This window comes from Ascaphus truei, chromosome 11, assembly GCF_040206685.1.
Source record: "Ascaphus truei isolate aAscTru1 chromosome 11, aAscTru1.hap1, whole genome shotgun sequence".
Classification (NCBI taxonomy): Eukaryota; Metazoa; Chordata; class Amphibia; order Anura; family Ascaphidae; genus Ascaphus; species Ascaphus truei.
In genome coordinates, this window is record NC_134493.1 from 35,088,993 (window position 1) to 35,104,504 (window position 15,512).

General features: G+C 44.7%; 1 protein-coding gene across 5 annotated transcripts in view; it reads left to right on the forward strand.

The window, feature by feature from the left end:
- Positions 1–10,459, forward strand: part of LOC142463183 (kinesin-like protein KIF19) — a 46,080-nt gene extending 35,621 nt beyond the window's left edge. For 3 of the 5 annotated variants that reach the window (XM_075565602.1, XM_075565604.1, XM_075565603.1), the window contains 3 exons: positions 1,386–1,829; positions 2,544–2,734; positions 9,221–10,459. In XM_075565602.1, coding sequence (XP_075421717.1) covers positions 1,386–1,829; positions 2,544–2,648 — 549 coding nt within the window. In that variant the 3' untranslated portion in view covers positions 2,649–2,734; positions 9,221–10,459. Of the gene's footprint in view, positions 1–1,385; positions 1,830–2,543; positions 2,735–9,220 lie in introns of those variants that run through there. The other 2 variants (XM_075565606.1, XM_075565607.1) reach the window with 1 other exon arrangement.
- Positions 10,460–15,512: the final 5,053 nt, after the last annotated feature.

The window sequence follows — 15,512 nt, forward strand, 5'->3', positions numbered from 1 at the left end:
TGAGTGACAAATGGAGATCTTACAGCAGCAAAACATGAAATCTTATATATTTTTTTAAATAAATCAGTTTTGTAGTATTAGATAATAGTGACTGTTTTTTTGTTTTTTTCTGCAACTCTTAATGCCCTTTTAATGAGTTTGAACGCATCCTTCCCACCTCCCCAGCAGTGCAAAATATTTGCAACACTTTCCTGTTTCGGATAATTGGTTGCAAATATTCCCAGCAGTTTGAGCTGCAAACTGTAACAATACATAATGTTCCCTTAATAATATACGAATACGTTATAGCTTCTGAGTTACACTGACTGAAGGATTGATTTAAACTCAAAGGCGGCCATTTAGTGAACCCTTGGAAGCAGGATCTTTGCTGATTGATCACGGGAGAACAAATCGATTGGCGGCTTAGATAATTAGTTTTCAATTAAGGTAGCTGCTGAGTTACAGTGACTGAAGCAGCCACTCAGTTAGGCACACAATCAGGATTGTTACAGGATTTATAACAGGTGCACCAAACGATTGGCAGCTTAGGTATGCATGTAGAATTATACATTGTCACACGCTTTACATATACAAATATTATTATTTTTTTAAGGTGGAAAGTAGCATTGCTGCTTTATCTAGACTAGCATTTTTAGGCTCGATTGAAACCGCTGAACGTGCTGGTTAAAAATGTATTTTTTGTATTCTTCTGCATCACATGAGATAGAAGATATCTTTTATTTTTAGTACAGACCTTAAACTAAATGGTGACCTGTTAGTCACCTCTCTCACCCCACAGGACCTACGGTGGTTCTGGGTACTGTCACCAGACCTCCATAATAAACACATTTCATTTTAGTGCGACATCAATGATAACCCCAGGCAACGCTCTGGTACTCAGGGTACTGTTACTCAGGGTACTGTTACTCAGGGTACTGTTACTCTGGGTACTGTTACTCTGGGTACTGTTACTCTGGGTACTGTTGCTCTGGGTACTGCTGCTCTGGGTACTGCTACTCTGGGTACTGCTACTCTGGGTACTGTTACTCTGGGTACTGTTGCATGTCGCCCTCATCTAAACATCTCCTTGTTTTGCGGGCCAATAAATTCGTTATTTCAATTTTGTCTTACAAATAATAAAAATAGGTCTTTTAAAAATGCTCGTTAACCCTTTGTCCCAGATTATTAAAATACAGAATATTTTAGAGGTATTATCATGACATACCCTTTGCATGAATTTTTGTTATCAAATATATATTGGGAAATCTCTCTTGTGTGTCAGATTGTGTCAGATTGGTTATGTGTCGCAGTGCAGTGATACAATAGTTCCTAGTTTTGCTTTATGAAACCACCCAACCACACGGTAGACTTGAACAATTTTATTGTTTCAATTTAATTGCTGACAGAAACAGGATGATCCATCAACTGAGAAATTCATACCAACGCTTCTTTCTCCCAATACACTGGGCACAGAAAGGAGACACTCAATATCACTTCCCCAGCTGAGCCCACAGGTCTTAGAAGAGATCGCTGTTGGAACCAAAAGCATTTCTTTGGTTGCAGCCAGAAGACGGAGCAGAGTCATTGGGCCAGAATCCTCGTTCTTCGTGGACAAAGGGAACAGCATCACATCACTGCAGTTATTGGAGAGGGACGTCACGAGGCCAAGGGATTTGCAGCCCATCTACATTAGTCGCCAACATATGAAAAAAGCTATGAGCATCGAGAATCTTCCAACACAGGCTCGAAGGAAGGCGCCCAAATTAAACAAAGAGCTAATGAACGAGGGGCTAATGGAAAGGAAATCCAGGCAGGAACGGTCACACTCTTTGGAAGCTTACACTCAAGAGGTAACTGCTGTTCATACTAGAATCATCCATTGCTGTCAATTATTTTCATATTTATAGCAAGGCATTACTACAGAGCAGGGGGGCTCAACTCCTGTCCTCAAGCCCCCCAACAGGTCAGGTTTTCAAGATATCCCAGCTTCAGCACAGGTGGCTCAATCAGAGGCTCAGTCAAAGACTGAGCCTCTGATTGAGCCACCTGTGCTGATGCAGGGACTGATTGAGCCAGCTGTGCTGAAGCTGGGATGTCTTGATAACCTGACCTGTTGGTGGGGCTTGAGGACTGGAGTTCAGCACGCCTGCTACAGAGCAGGGGGCGCGCAAAAGATTGTGAGTTTTTAAAAACTTCACAGGTTCTTCAAATGTGCACCCACCAAGTAACATAAATCTGCACTGATTCAGGAGCAATGCAACTACTAGATCACTGAATTACAACAACAATTACCAGGAACAGCAGCAATTTGGCAGTATTTCCATAATATAGGACAATGCTAATGAAAGATTGTACAGTATGGGTTTTTTGTTTGCCTTCCTCTGGATCAATAAGGAAGTATAAATATAGGATAAAGTATCTGTCGTCTAAATTTAGCATAGGTTGAGCTTGATGGACGCACGTCTTTGTTCAACCTCATCTACTATGCAACTATGTAACTATGTAACTACTGTATGTTCACTCTTCCTGTAGTCTGCTAATCTGAGAAAGTGTTGGTCTTTCAGCTACCTAAGGTGAAGCCTCAAAATGTTTACAGCCGTAGCCCTGATCGCATCTATTATCTCAAAGGGGCACATACTGTACTGCATATAACTCCAAGATATGCCTGAGACCGAAAGCCAATGGAAACATCCCCAGTAGCACCCCACCTGCGACAATGGTCAAGTATTCAAGTATTCACCTGGTCAACAAGCAGGTATGGCTTTCTTAAAGTATGTGTTGATCTTAAGTGGCACTCAGAACCGGGTAGATGCGCAGTGACAATAACAGTTGTGCATGCCACTTTATAGATCATTGGTGAGACCTCCCCTAGAGTTCTGTGTTATATTCTGGAGACCAGATCTCCGGAAGGAAGTATATAAATTGGAGCTGGTGCAAAAGAGGGCTACTAAGATGGTGCATGATCTACAGCAGGGGAGCGCAATTTTTTTCCCCTGCGCCTCCATGACGGCTGTCCTGCTCTCCGCGCGCCCCCCTCACTCCTCCTTACCGTGGTTCCCGGCGTCTGGGCGTCATGACGTCATCACGTTGCCATAGCAACATGATATCACATGACCCAGCGGCGTCATTTGACGCCGCGTTGCCATGGCGAAGCGTTTCCAGATGCCGGATTAACTACGGTAAGTAAGGTTTATGCAGGCCTTTGCCGCTTCCCCGGCACTTAATTTAAGTGCCTTCGGGAAGCACGCGGGGCCTCTGTAAATCCTGCGCCACCCGCAGCTAATCTTGCACGCCCCCCAGATCTACAGCATAAGACTTATCAGGGAAGATTACAGGACTTTAATATGTGCAGCTTAGAGGAGAGAAGGGAGAGGGAAGATATAATATAAACTTTCAAAAGGGATTTAACAAAGTACAAGAGGGAAGCATATTGCAAAGAAAGAGGAGTGGTTCGTGCGCTGTGGCTGGAGGGGAAATATGAGGAAGTACTTTGTGGGCGGACGCTCACAGAGGTATGCAAGGGAGACTCATTATTGTGAAATTAAATAAGGCTTTTTTATTGCGCCTGTTTCCTTAACATCAGGAAGCCATCCAAACAAGGGGTAAACAAAGCTTCTATTCACTTGGGAGTATTTCTAGTGAAATACTATGCAGTTCACAACTCCCTTAGATAAGCATGTCTCCCAGCCCCAAAACATATAGCATGAAATAAGCAGATTTAAGAAGTCTCTTAAATGAAAGTCTTATCTGTTCCTTGTGATTTGGAGGGAAAATCTTCTCTGTCCCTGGTTCAGCTCCCCTTTTCCTCAGGGTGTGGCAGCATTCAGGTTTAGAAGTTTACCCTGTGTCTTGAAAGCAGCTATGCTGTGTCTTCTGGCAGAGCTCAAGACAAGTTGTGAGAGTCAAAGACAATCTCTGCTCTGTCTCCAAGTTCAGCTCAGGTATGAGCTAAGGAGTCTCACTTCCTGTCTCAAAAGACAGGCTTTTGTAAGCAATCTAATCAGGCAGGTGGTGTTTGTTAATTGACTACCAGCAGTTAACCACCACACTGCTGGATTAGAGGCACATTACTTGAACAGGGATAACTCCCCGGTTACATACTTCTTCACAAAAAGGGTGGAAGATCCATGGCACCGCCTCCCAGCAGACGTGGTACGGGCTAATAGTGAGGGAATTCAAATATCCTTGGGGTAAACACAAGTTTAAATCCTAAATACGGCAGGAAGCAGATAGGAAAATGGGCAGACAAAATGCGGTCTAGGAGATTTTTGTGGGCAGTAAGGCCGTTTAACCGCTACTCAGCCGCCGGACGTTACGCCACTAACGTAAGTCCCTAATCTTACCCTAAAACCCCCTAATGTTAACCCCTAATACTAACGCTACCCTTACCCTACAACCCGCTAATGTTATCCCCCAATGCTAAAACTTGCCTTATCATAGAAGCGGCATAGGGTCCACGGCGGAGATTGCCTCTGCGGCCAAACATGGTCGCGCCGAAATGTCCCGTTCCAGACAAAACGGTTCTTATCTGCTGTCAAATTGTGTGTTTTTTTCTCAAACATTTTTATTAGGCAAAAATAGTCAGACAACATGACAAGATATATACATAGCCTAAAATAACATTTTCTTTTTTAGAGCCTCGCCGGGAATGGTGAGGCCTCTAGACCACTTAGTGGACCTCGACTGATAAGGGGAAGGGGGAGAGGTGGGGGGGGGTTAAAGTGTTTACTCGACTTTATATCTTTAGAGTACAAATATCGTGGTAGGGGGGGAGGCGGGGGGAAAGATATAGGGAGCCCAGTCGAGAAAGAGGCAGGAGAAAGAACAGGAGAAAAGAAGAAAAAAAGAGATGGCGGGGGGGGGGGGGGGGGGGATAAGGTAACGTCACCACTCAACCGCCAGGCACCCAAGCTTGAGTGTCAGTGAACAAGGTGGCTAGATCTAGATAGTTTCTGCCGACGGATAGTCCCATACCTAGGCTCTGAGCATTAGCCACGGCTCCCATGTTTGGTAAAAGTCCAGTAAGGACTGTTTTAGAAACGTGGTCAGTTTTTCCATCAGCATGACCTCGTTGATTCGCCTTTTTACCGTTTGTTTGGCAGGCAAAGACACCTTCTTCCAGAAGGCCACTATCGCACATCTAGCTGCTGTAAGAATGAAGCAAATTGTGTGTTTTAATCTGAAAGTAACAAATCATTTTATTTTAGGAGGTATGCATTAGACTTTTGATTTATTCTGCACTTTGGTATTACCTCTATGTTTTCATGTTCTGCTGCACAAGAAAAGAACAACAAAGGGATGATGACGTTTATAACTGTTGGGCCTCAAATAACATTGAGTAAATCCGCCGGTTTACTGTATTGCACACATAATCAAGTTAAGCGAAAGGGCATAGCATCTATTTCATTTTCTGCATGAAAGAGAGCTTTTTCGTATTTTAGTCCCAGTGTTTGAGGAAATATATTTGCTACATGCATTAAAAAAAAAAAAAAAAAAAAAAAGTACTGTAGAGTACTAGATCAACCAGTAGCAGCACATATCATACAAGCGGGGCACAGTATCAGCCAGTTGAGGGTACAAGTTATTGAACATGTACCTAAACCTCGCAGGGGTGGTAACAGAATTAAGCTTCTCAAGAGGAGGGAGGCCTTTTGGATACATGAGTTAGATACCATTTATCCAAGGGGCCTCAACAGGGAGTATGATCTGTCCGGCCTCTAAATCTCCTGATAGGATGGGCCTTATTGCTATTGGTGGCTGTGATCCCTAGACTCTAAGGACCATGGGTAGACGCAGGGGGACCATCTACCCTCATGGATCTCTTCCTATGTTGGATCTGTGTTTTTGAGTCCATATATGCAGGCCACCATCCTCTATGTGGTGGTTAAGCTATACACCAGTAGGAGTGAGAGGTTGGTTTTGAATTAAGAATGAGAGATATATGTACACACACACACACACACACAAATATAAAAATATATATGTATACATGCATGTGTATTTGTATCTGTATACATCCCTATATGCGAGGACGCTGCTTCCCTCTGTTTCTGGCTGATGTTCTTCTACACACTGTATGTTGCCCTTTTAGTGAAAGTGCTGCACTGATATCTGTTGGATATATATGTGTACATATATATCTCTCTCAGCTAGCTGACTTACATATGTAATGTAGATTTGGATATCTTTTTTTGGGATAAACCGTGTGAGGTTTGGAAAAGGTCGTTAGGCTAAGGTCCCGCTTCGTGCACATGGCGTCGCGTGCACAGCGCTTCACCGCGATCTGCGGCCTGTAGGCAGCTTTTTTGGCGTGGGGTGGTGGCCAAAACGGGTCGGGTGAGCGCGGCCATGAACTTGCTAGGCTGCCATTGGTTACTAGAAAAAGTTTTTGAGTATCTCAATACATCTTCACCAGGACACGTAGGAAGACCTTGATACTCAGGATTGTTACCTTTTTTGAACCATAGACATGTCATCATGTCTGACTTCACACAATAGGTACAATTGAATGCGTCTTAATAGCTACTATACGAGTTTGGCTACAATTATATCTGTAAAGCACTCAAAATATGCTGCTTGAGAAGCTAAACCGGCGAGTTATTTTCCCACGGCTGATAATGACTACAAATGAATGTGTCTAAATAAACTGCCATAAGAGCAGAGTTGCATCTGTGCAGTTGTGTGAAAAGAAAGTACACCCTCTTTGAATTGTATGGTTTTACAGTACTGGAGGGAGACACAGCACAAGACACCTTGTTTGGGGAACAGACTCACATACTGTATGGCCGTGTGAGTCCTTTGATATTTGTCTAGTTTCCCTTGCATTTTTTGGGCTTCTGAGTCCCATGACACGGTGCTAGAGGGCATGGGGTGTTCTATGTCGCATGTATTGCATTGACCCCCACTCATTCCTATTCCACTGAGTCATTACTACATGTCTGATTGAGTTGTTTAGTAGTTATGACAGTTTCTTGTCTGTACTAATCAGTGCTGTATCTCTAGTTTTTTGTATATCTTTTTGCGCTCCCCTACTTCTTTCCTTTGTACCGGTTGAGGATCGCGGGACGAACCTCCTTGGGTCGAGCTGCATCTTTCACCGGGCCAGTATTGTATTTTATTTATTGTATTTAATCTATTTATTTCTGGCCTAACCACGCTACATTATTGTGAGTCCCATTGGAGCGCCCTAGTCTTCTCCTACTCAGTCTTACACTTAAATGTGGGTGGGTCTAATTGCTTTGTTTGGCTTCACTGTGTCACTATAAATGTCAGTGGCTGTAACACTGCTCTCTAGAGCAGCGGTGCGAAAAACTGGGGGGGGCGCAAGATTATTTAGGGGGGCGCAAGATTATTTAGGGAGGGGCGCAGGCGGCGTGCGGTGAAACCTTGGGGCGGGCAGATGCTGTGCACAGGTGGCCAAGAAGCAAAAGCTCCGTGCTGCTGCTTCTCTGTGCTGCGGCTTGCTGCGGGGGCAGGGCCTTCCCTGCACACAGACATCCCCTCCTTCTCCTCCTGTCTGTTACCCGCCCCAGTTTTCAGCAGCACACGGAAGGACCGGAGCATGCTTAGTACACCTCCCCCCTAGGTGAAAGTGTGTGACTGTTATGATTGTGTGTGTGTTGTGTCTGTGTTGATTGTGATTGAGTGTGTGGGTGTTGTGTCTGTGTTGGTTGTGATTGTGTGTGTTGTGTTGTTTGTGATTGAGTGTGTGTGTGTGCTGTGTGGGGGTTATTATTGAGTGTGTGTTGTGTCTGTGTTGGTTGTGATTGAGTATGTGTGTGTGTGTTGTGTCTGTTGGTTGTGATTGAGAATGTGTGGCTGTTGTGATTGAGTGTTTGTGTTTGTGTGCGTGTGCTGTGACTGTGTGTGATTGAGTGTGTTGTGTGTGGTGTGTTGGTTGTGATTAAGTGTGTGTTGTGATTTTGTGTGTGTTGTCTGTGTGTGTGTGTTTGTTGTGTCTGTGTTGGCTGTGATATGAGTGTATGTTGTCTGTGTGTGTTGTGATTGAGTATGTGTGCTGTGTCTGTGTTGTGATTGTGTGGGTGTTGTGATTGAATGCAGTGATGTGCAAACTGGGGGGCACAAGATTATTTAGGGGGGGCGCAGGCGGCGTGTGGCGAAACCTGGGTGCGCGGACCGGCAGCCACTGTGCGCGGGAGGGTGAAAAAGCTGTGTGCAGGCGGCCAAGAAGATGCGGGCAGGCAGCCAAAGGTGTGCACAGGCGGCCAAGAAGCTGTGCGCGGGCGGGCAGCCGAAGATGTGCGCAGGCGGCCAAACAGGATAGTGCAGGTGGCGACCACATGATGGTGTGTGTGCACGCGCGGGGGCTGCGGAGGTAGGGAGGAGGAGCAACCCCAGCGCTGTGATGTCAAACGCCCCTCCTTCCGGTGTCTGCCCTGCAATTGTGCTGTGTTTCTGCTCTCACACACACACACATATATATATAGTCATATGTCATGACCAAGCCTGATGAATTATAAATGAAAACAGAAAAACAATGAGGAAGATTGTTGGAAGCATTTGTGCCTGGAAGCCTTTTTCCTTACAGTCTTCTATCTCTGCAACCTCTTCCCGTCACACGACATTAGGCACCTTTTCTTCTACTGTTAAACGCACAACTCCGCAAGGTATCATTTCCACATTCTTTGTGTTGCCACTTTTCCATTAGCGTATTTCTCTTTGTATTGTCATTATACTGATTTATATAGCGCCAGCCAGTGTGGTCACAGCACTTTCCAAACACATTATACACGGCATAATACAACTACAATTAGTGATAAGTACATAATACATGAAAGTACACATTGGGGGAACGGAGTCCTTAACTCGAAGAGCATACAATCTAAGTCAGGGGCGGCCAACTGCAGTCCTCAAGGGCCACCAACAGGTCAGATTTTCAGGATATCCCTGGGCCGCCAACAGGGTGGAACAGCCGGGACAGGTGTCCCGAGCCCGGTGTCTGCAGGAGGCCCGGCAGATGCTGCAAGTTGGGCCTGATCTCTGGCCAGGCTCGGCGGCTCTCCCTCAGCTGCTGTCCACTTCTCTGTCCCACGCTGAGCTTCCAACACCGGCACGTGACGGAAGTGATATCAGCACGCCGGAAGTAAGCTTGGCTGAGCTTCCGGCATGCGCGCCTGCGTTGGAAGCACATGGGACAGAGGCCTAATGAGTCATTTCTCATCATTGTGCAAGTCCTACGCATGTTTTGAAGTTATCCTCTGTCCTTGTTCTTTCCGTTTAGGAGAAGATGTGACCAGCCAATCCACTCCCGCTTTTCCTGGAAACTTACGGAAACGTTCAAATGTGGGCATTCATAATCAACCAAAACCCGAAAATAGGAAGAGAAAGTGAGGGTCACAGCTCCAGTAGCACAGAAAATCATTGGCAAGGACAGAGTTCTCACGCATTACTCATTCCCGAATGTTACCTGCATCCAAATTTACTACCAAAGATACCACACTCTTTGAATAAAGAGCTAATGAAGCCTTTGACATTAGAAGTTGAAACAAAGACAAATGTATTACACCAAGAAGGTGTACATTTATAGCTTGTAGATCAACAGCTTTGGGTATATATTAGTACAAATCAATGCATTTGGAATGTTTTTCAAAGGGTTTCTGCAAGAACGGGTATTTTTCAGACTGCCTTAATGCTTAAGAGACTTGTGAGAGTCTTTACAAATGTCAGGAAGTCGGATAAATACTGGAATGAAAAAAAAATGGACAAGTGGAATGCAAATGAGTGAAAGGAGCTTGTGCATTGTTTTATTGGCTTTCCCGTGGATATTGGAAAGTACTGGCTCAGAAAAACTAGAATATAACAAACAAAGAGCACCGTTAATAGGATGTACGAACGTGGCATGCAAGAGAAAAACACATTGGCATTTGAATAATGAGTCAAAGTAAATCCTGCCGAATGACTTGCGATTAGACAGAGATTCTGTATAAAGACTGAGAAGTCAGGTCCTGTATCCACTACACGGATCACACTCTCTTCAAATCAATGGTGCTCAAACCTCTCCTCAGGACATAACAAGATTCAAGAATAACCAAGTATTTGCACACAGGTGAACGCTCCAAATTTTTATAAGCACAGGACATTGGTTGGTTGGCCAAGAACCTGGTTTGGCTCAGGGCCCTTTGGGGAGCATTGCATGCATCTCAAATGTTGGGATGGTAAATGGTCAAACCAAAGCAATTCTCAATCCTGGACAGTGTTGTAATATTTTTTGTATTCAGATTCTTTTACATAGATACATTTATTACGGCAGTATAACAAAACAATGTTTATGATGTATGTTTTGTTTATAAGACATTTTGTGTCTTTTTAATGGAACAATTCCTCCAACTAATAGATCAGTAATCTTCCATTAATAGGGAATGTTCTTTGTTATACTGTATCTACTCACAGCTCATCATCATTTATGTCAATAAATGGCCAGAAGAATAAACTATACTATACCTGTATTTGGTCTTTCATAATGTAGACAATAAATGTATAAACAAATATACTTCATTGTTTGTGATCTATAGGCCACCTTTTTAGCATCCACGATTAGCATCACCAGCTGCTACACTGGAAATGAATGTGGGAAGGGCAGATACTCTAAACTACAGCTTCAAGCTCTATTGTTTCATATGTTAAATACAGCTCTATATGGTATAAAGGCATCATTGGAACGCTAAAAAAATCCATTAGAATGTAGCAAAACGGCACAGAAATTGCAATTGGGCTTCCTCCTTAACTTATCTGTCATGACACTGGAATATGTTCAAAAGAAACATAGCAACCACATACTTTGTTATGCAGCCACAGAAGTAGTAACCCTGCCAATGTGTCTCTAATGCAGCACTTGTTCATTGTATGTCCCGAAATTACAGGTTTGTAGAATATTGGAGTCTAAACCCCAGTGTGCAAAGTATTCAGTATCCTGAATGCTTTACTAGCAGGCCCCTCTGTGACAGTCCCCAGGTCGATACTCCGCACATCTAAAAGAGACCAAGCAGGTGGCACTGCAGCTTTACAAAAAACATCTAGAAGCCAATGTATGCTTCCTTGAAAATGTTTTACTATGTGAGCCAGAAAAGAACCTCCCACAGATGTGAGGCACATTCCAGCTGTACACGCAATGCAAATAAATCATGGAAAATCTTACAGAGGTGGCTAAAACATCCAGCTCTTTCTAACCAATCCAATGTGAAACCCTACACCCAGAGCATCGCTGCTAAAGGAATGTGTGAGATATACTAGGACTATTTAAGATAAATGCACACAAACGTCCCAGCAGGAAGGGTGAGGCATTGCTTTTTAATTAAAGAAACCCTTCTCCAAATCCTTAACAGCATATACACATTATTTCCCCGACTGGTTTAGTCTAAAGAAAGTTCTCCAATTTTTAGGCATTTGTGAAATTGGGCCTAGAAGAGAGAGAACCATATAACATCTGTTAATTATACAATATTGGTGAAATGGAAAATATTAAGTCTTTTATTTTCCCTAGTGTGTTATGAACTTTTAAGTCATTTCAAGAGAGAGAGAGAGGGGATAGAGAAACCACTGCAGTCCTTTTGCAATGTGTCAGGTCTCTACAGCACTAATGCTCTGTTGCAGCCACAAATTACTATTATTTGATTGGGTTGCTGAGGCACCGGGAAATAAGGTGGCATGCCCAAGGTCACAAATTGACCTTGGAATTTCATCTTGGCTCATCTGCTTCAAAGTCAGAATGATTTGTTTTTAGACTTTAACCACTGAGTCCCTCCTTCAGCCCAACTAATACTATGTCACTGGGTACCACATGAACGTGGTGCTTACAGTATATTCAGACAAAAGGACCCGTGAGATCAAGCAATGGCATTTTTTATGGAAAACTCATTATTGTTTTCTTTTATCAGTGACACTCCACTGAAGTGTATGGGGCCGCTTATGATAGAGAACAGTGGGACTGATCCAAAATGACTGAGACTCACGGTAAATCAGAGCGTTTTTGACTTGTCTTTATATTTAGAAGACGTTTTAAAAAAATCTAATGTTTTTACCCATTTACTGATTGTCAATGAGTTGCAGGCTCCTCTGTGAGCAAATCATTTCAAGTAAAACAATTGAAAATTCCATGTAAACATCAAATTGTCTAAAATGTATTGTTTAAACGTTGAGTCTTAATGCAAAGACACTAAAAATATTCTTCATTCCTGCAATATTCATAGGGATATAAAATAACAGTTTTAAATGTAAAAATGAAACCGATTGTTGAATTAGTATACTGATTTCAGGACCATAGTATTTTATTGTACTGCAATGTTATTTTGTCCATAGTGTCAGTTTTGCTATGGATAAAGGCACATTTAATACGCTGGGTGACATGAGCGTCCCATTTATAGCTGGTTTATTTCAATCACCGCTGGGTATTTTAATTGATAAGTTCACGTATTGGAAAGTCTGTTCTTTCTTTTGCCTCACATACAGAATGGAAGAAGCAAGGCAAATGCTTTTTATAGAGTCTACAATTTAATCTATAAAACCATAAATGCTGGAAATCTTATTACTATTGTGAGCACAAAACACATTTGGGATGTTCCATGTGCGCAGATCCCAATATCTCAAATATCTTTTATAATTAAAGCGCAGGTATCAATATTATAATAAACATAATCACACCCTCTCCCAATGCTGCCCACAATTTTCAATTTGGCCCAGTATCTGAAGAGGAGATTACACAAGCGCTCCTCAAATTAAACCTAAGCAGCCAATGTGAACCTGACCTACTGCAATCTAAGGCCTCGGTCCCGCTGCGCTCGGTGGCGCGGGCGGCCACACGCGCGTTCCCGACCAGCAGGGGGAATCTTGCGGAGCCGGTCCCGGTCCCCCCTGGCTGCACAGCTTACTACACGCAGTGGCGCGTCAGCCGCTATGGGATACAAGAGAATGGTGTTCCCTAGCGTTGACGCGTCACGTGGTGTGGCTGTGAGCCAATGGGGAGAGGAGGCTTCGGGAGGAGGAAAGGCTTCGGGGAGCGGGGAGGAGTGTGGAGAGAAAGCAGCGTGAGTGCCTGTCTGTGTGTGTATGTGTGTGTCTGAGTGCCTGTCTGTGTGTGTGTATGTGTGTGTGTCTGTGTGCCTGTCTGTGTGTGCCTGAGTGCGCCTGAGTGCGTGAGTGCCTGCCTCTGTCTGTGTGTGTGTGTGCCTGTCTGTGTGTATGTGTGTGCCTGAGTGCGTGAGTGCCTGCCTCTGTCTGTGTGTGTGTTGCTTTACTTACCCGAGCCGTGGAGGGAGGGGGGGGGGGGAGAGTAGCGGGTCCCTCCGCTCAAGCCACGCCCCCCTCCCTGTCAAGCCTCCCACTCCCGCCCACCTCCCGCTCCCTACAGACCGCATATCGCGGTCTGTGTATGTCAGCGCCCCGCCTGTCTGCAGTGCGGGCGCGCTTACTCTGGGAGCGGGGCCTTAGCCTAAGGCCGCGGCCAGGGTGTAGAGACATGTGCGTTCGCACTCGCGCTCGGCACGTTTAAATACCTTGTTCCTGATAGACGCGTCCTAGGTGCGGTTGCGTGCAGGCGCGCGCGCATGTGTGCTTGGACCGGAGTTGTGCTTGGGGAGACAGTTTGTTTTTCCAGCGCGATGGCACGTCACGTGACCAGGTAAGAGCCAATGACAGAACAGCAGTCACAAACACCAATCAGATGGAGCTGAGTATGTGACGTCACGCCCCACTCCAGTCAGTAATGCCCCACTCCCGTCTGTGGCAACCCGCCTTCCCCCACGCGAGCATGCAGTGAGCAGGGCACTCAATCGCTCTGGCTCGGGCAGACCGTGACCTCACGCCTCCTGAGCGTGAATGAGCGTCTTCACCCAGGCCGCAGCCTAAGTTCCTACAACTCGGTGCCCCGGCCATTGCCAAACCGCATGCTTCCCTAATCAACTCTATTTTGTCATATAACCAAAAACCTGGAAAACTGCCAGAGTTTCCCCAATCTTCAAAAGTGGGGACAAAATCACTTTCTCCAACTACAGGCCAATCTCTCTTCTCCCAATACTATCCAAATCATGGGAAAATGTGTCCACTCCCAATTAAGCAATTATTATATCAAGACAAATTTCCTTAGCCACCTCCAGTCTGGCTTTCGACCCAAATACTCCCCTCCTAAAAGTTTGCAATGAGATCCAGTGTGAAATGGGTGGAACTGGGACAACTCACTGGTGCAATATTCACAGATTTTGCATAGGCTTTCGATACTGTTGATCACGTTATCTGTCTAAACAAGCTTCCGTGCTCTGGCATAGGGAAACCTGCTTTAACCTGGTTTCACTCCTATGCATCAGGTAGATTCCAACATGTGAAAAGATTCTACAGACGTGTTGAAAAAGCATGGATCTCCGAGGCATGACCGTGCTGGATATCTATTAATAAACTGCTTAGTTACAAGGGTGTCAATCCCTGATTAGTTCTACATTTAAAGCAGCCGTCCTGCCGGAAAAATACATTGCTTTTGTGATTGGATACTCCAGTGATACTTACTGGTAAAGTTCCCGTTGTTCTTGCTGGGAAATTAAATGCACGCCCAATAGGAATTTGCAATGAATAACCATGTGAGTGCCTATTGGCCCGTGGCACCTGCGAGATTTGGTGGCCATTTTGATTCGCATCCATGGAGTAAGAACACCCGTAACTCCACCGGTGAGTATCTTGAGAATGGTGGGGTCCCCAGTGCTGAAAATAATGTGGTTCAACTCTGGAGGACCCCCCAGTATCCATCCTTTAAATAAGAAACAACCAAAACCGGCAACACTTTTCTCTTGTACCCTCAACAACTTGGTGTTCAATTCAGAGTAATATATGGTATGCCCAGAACACATTGTAATAGAGAGCACTCCTCCACAATGTACATTACAGCCGGTCCTCGCTTATCCGATGTAATGCATCCCGCAAACCGCCGTCGGATTGCGGTCCATGTTAATCCGCGGCGGTGAGCGTCGGATAAGCGGTTCTGACGTCGACTAATGCATCCAGCGGACTGCATTACGCGGCGTCGGATAAGGCATTTGACGGAAAATGGGCCGTCGGATACCGAGGACACCCCGTATAGCACTGCACTGAGAGTGATATTACACTGCACAGATAGTGATATTAGCACTGCACTGATAGTGATATTAGCACTGCACTGATAGCGATATTAGCACTGCACTGATAGTGATATTAGCACTGCACAGATAGTGATATTAGCACTGCACTGATAGTGATATTAGCACTGCACAGATAGTGATATTAGCACTGCACTGATAGTGATATTAGCACTGCACTGATAGTGATATTAGCACTGCACTGATAGTGATATTAGCACTGCACTGATAGTGATATTAGCACTGCACAGTAGTGATATTAGCACTGCACAGATAGTGATATTAGCACTGCACTGACAGTTAGCCAGATAGGTTAACCTTTGCAGTTCTGCCATGCCGAGTACCAAGTGCCGCTGGACAGCCGGCATCTCAGATCCTGTGATGGCGCCAGCAGCGATCACATGACTGGGGTTTCACTTC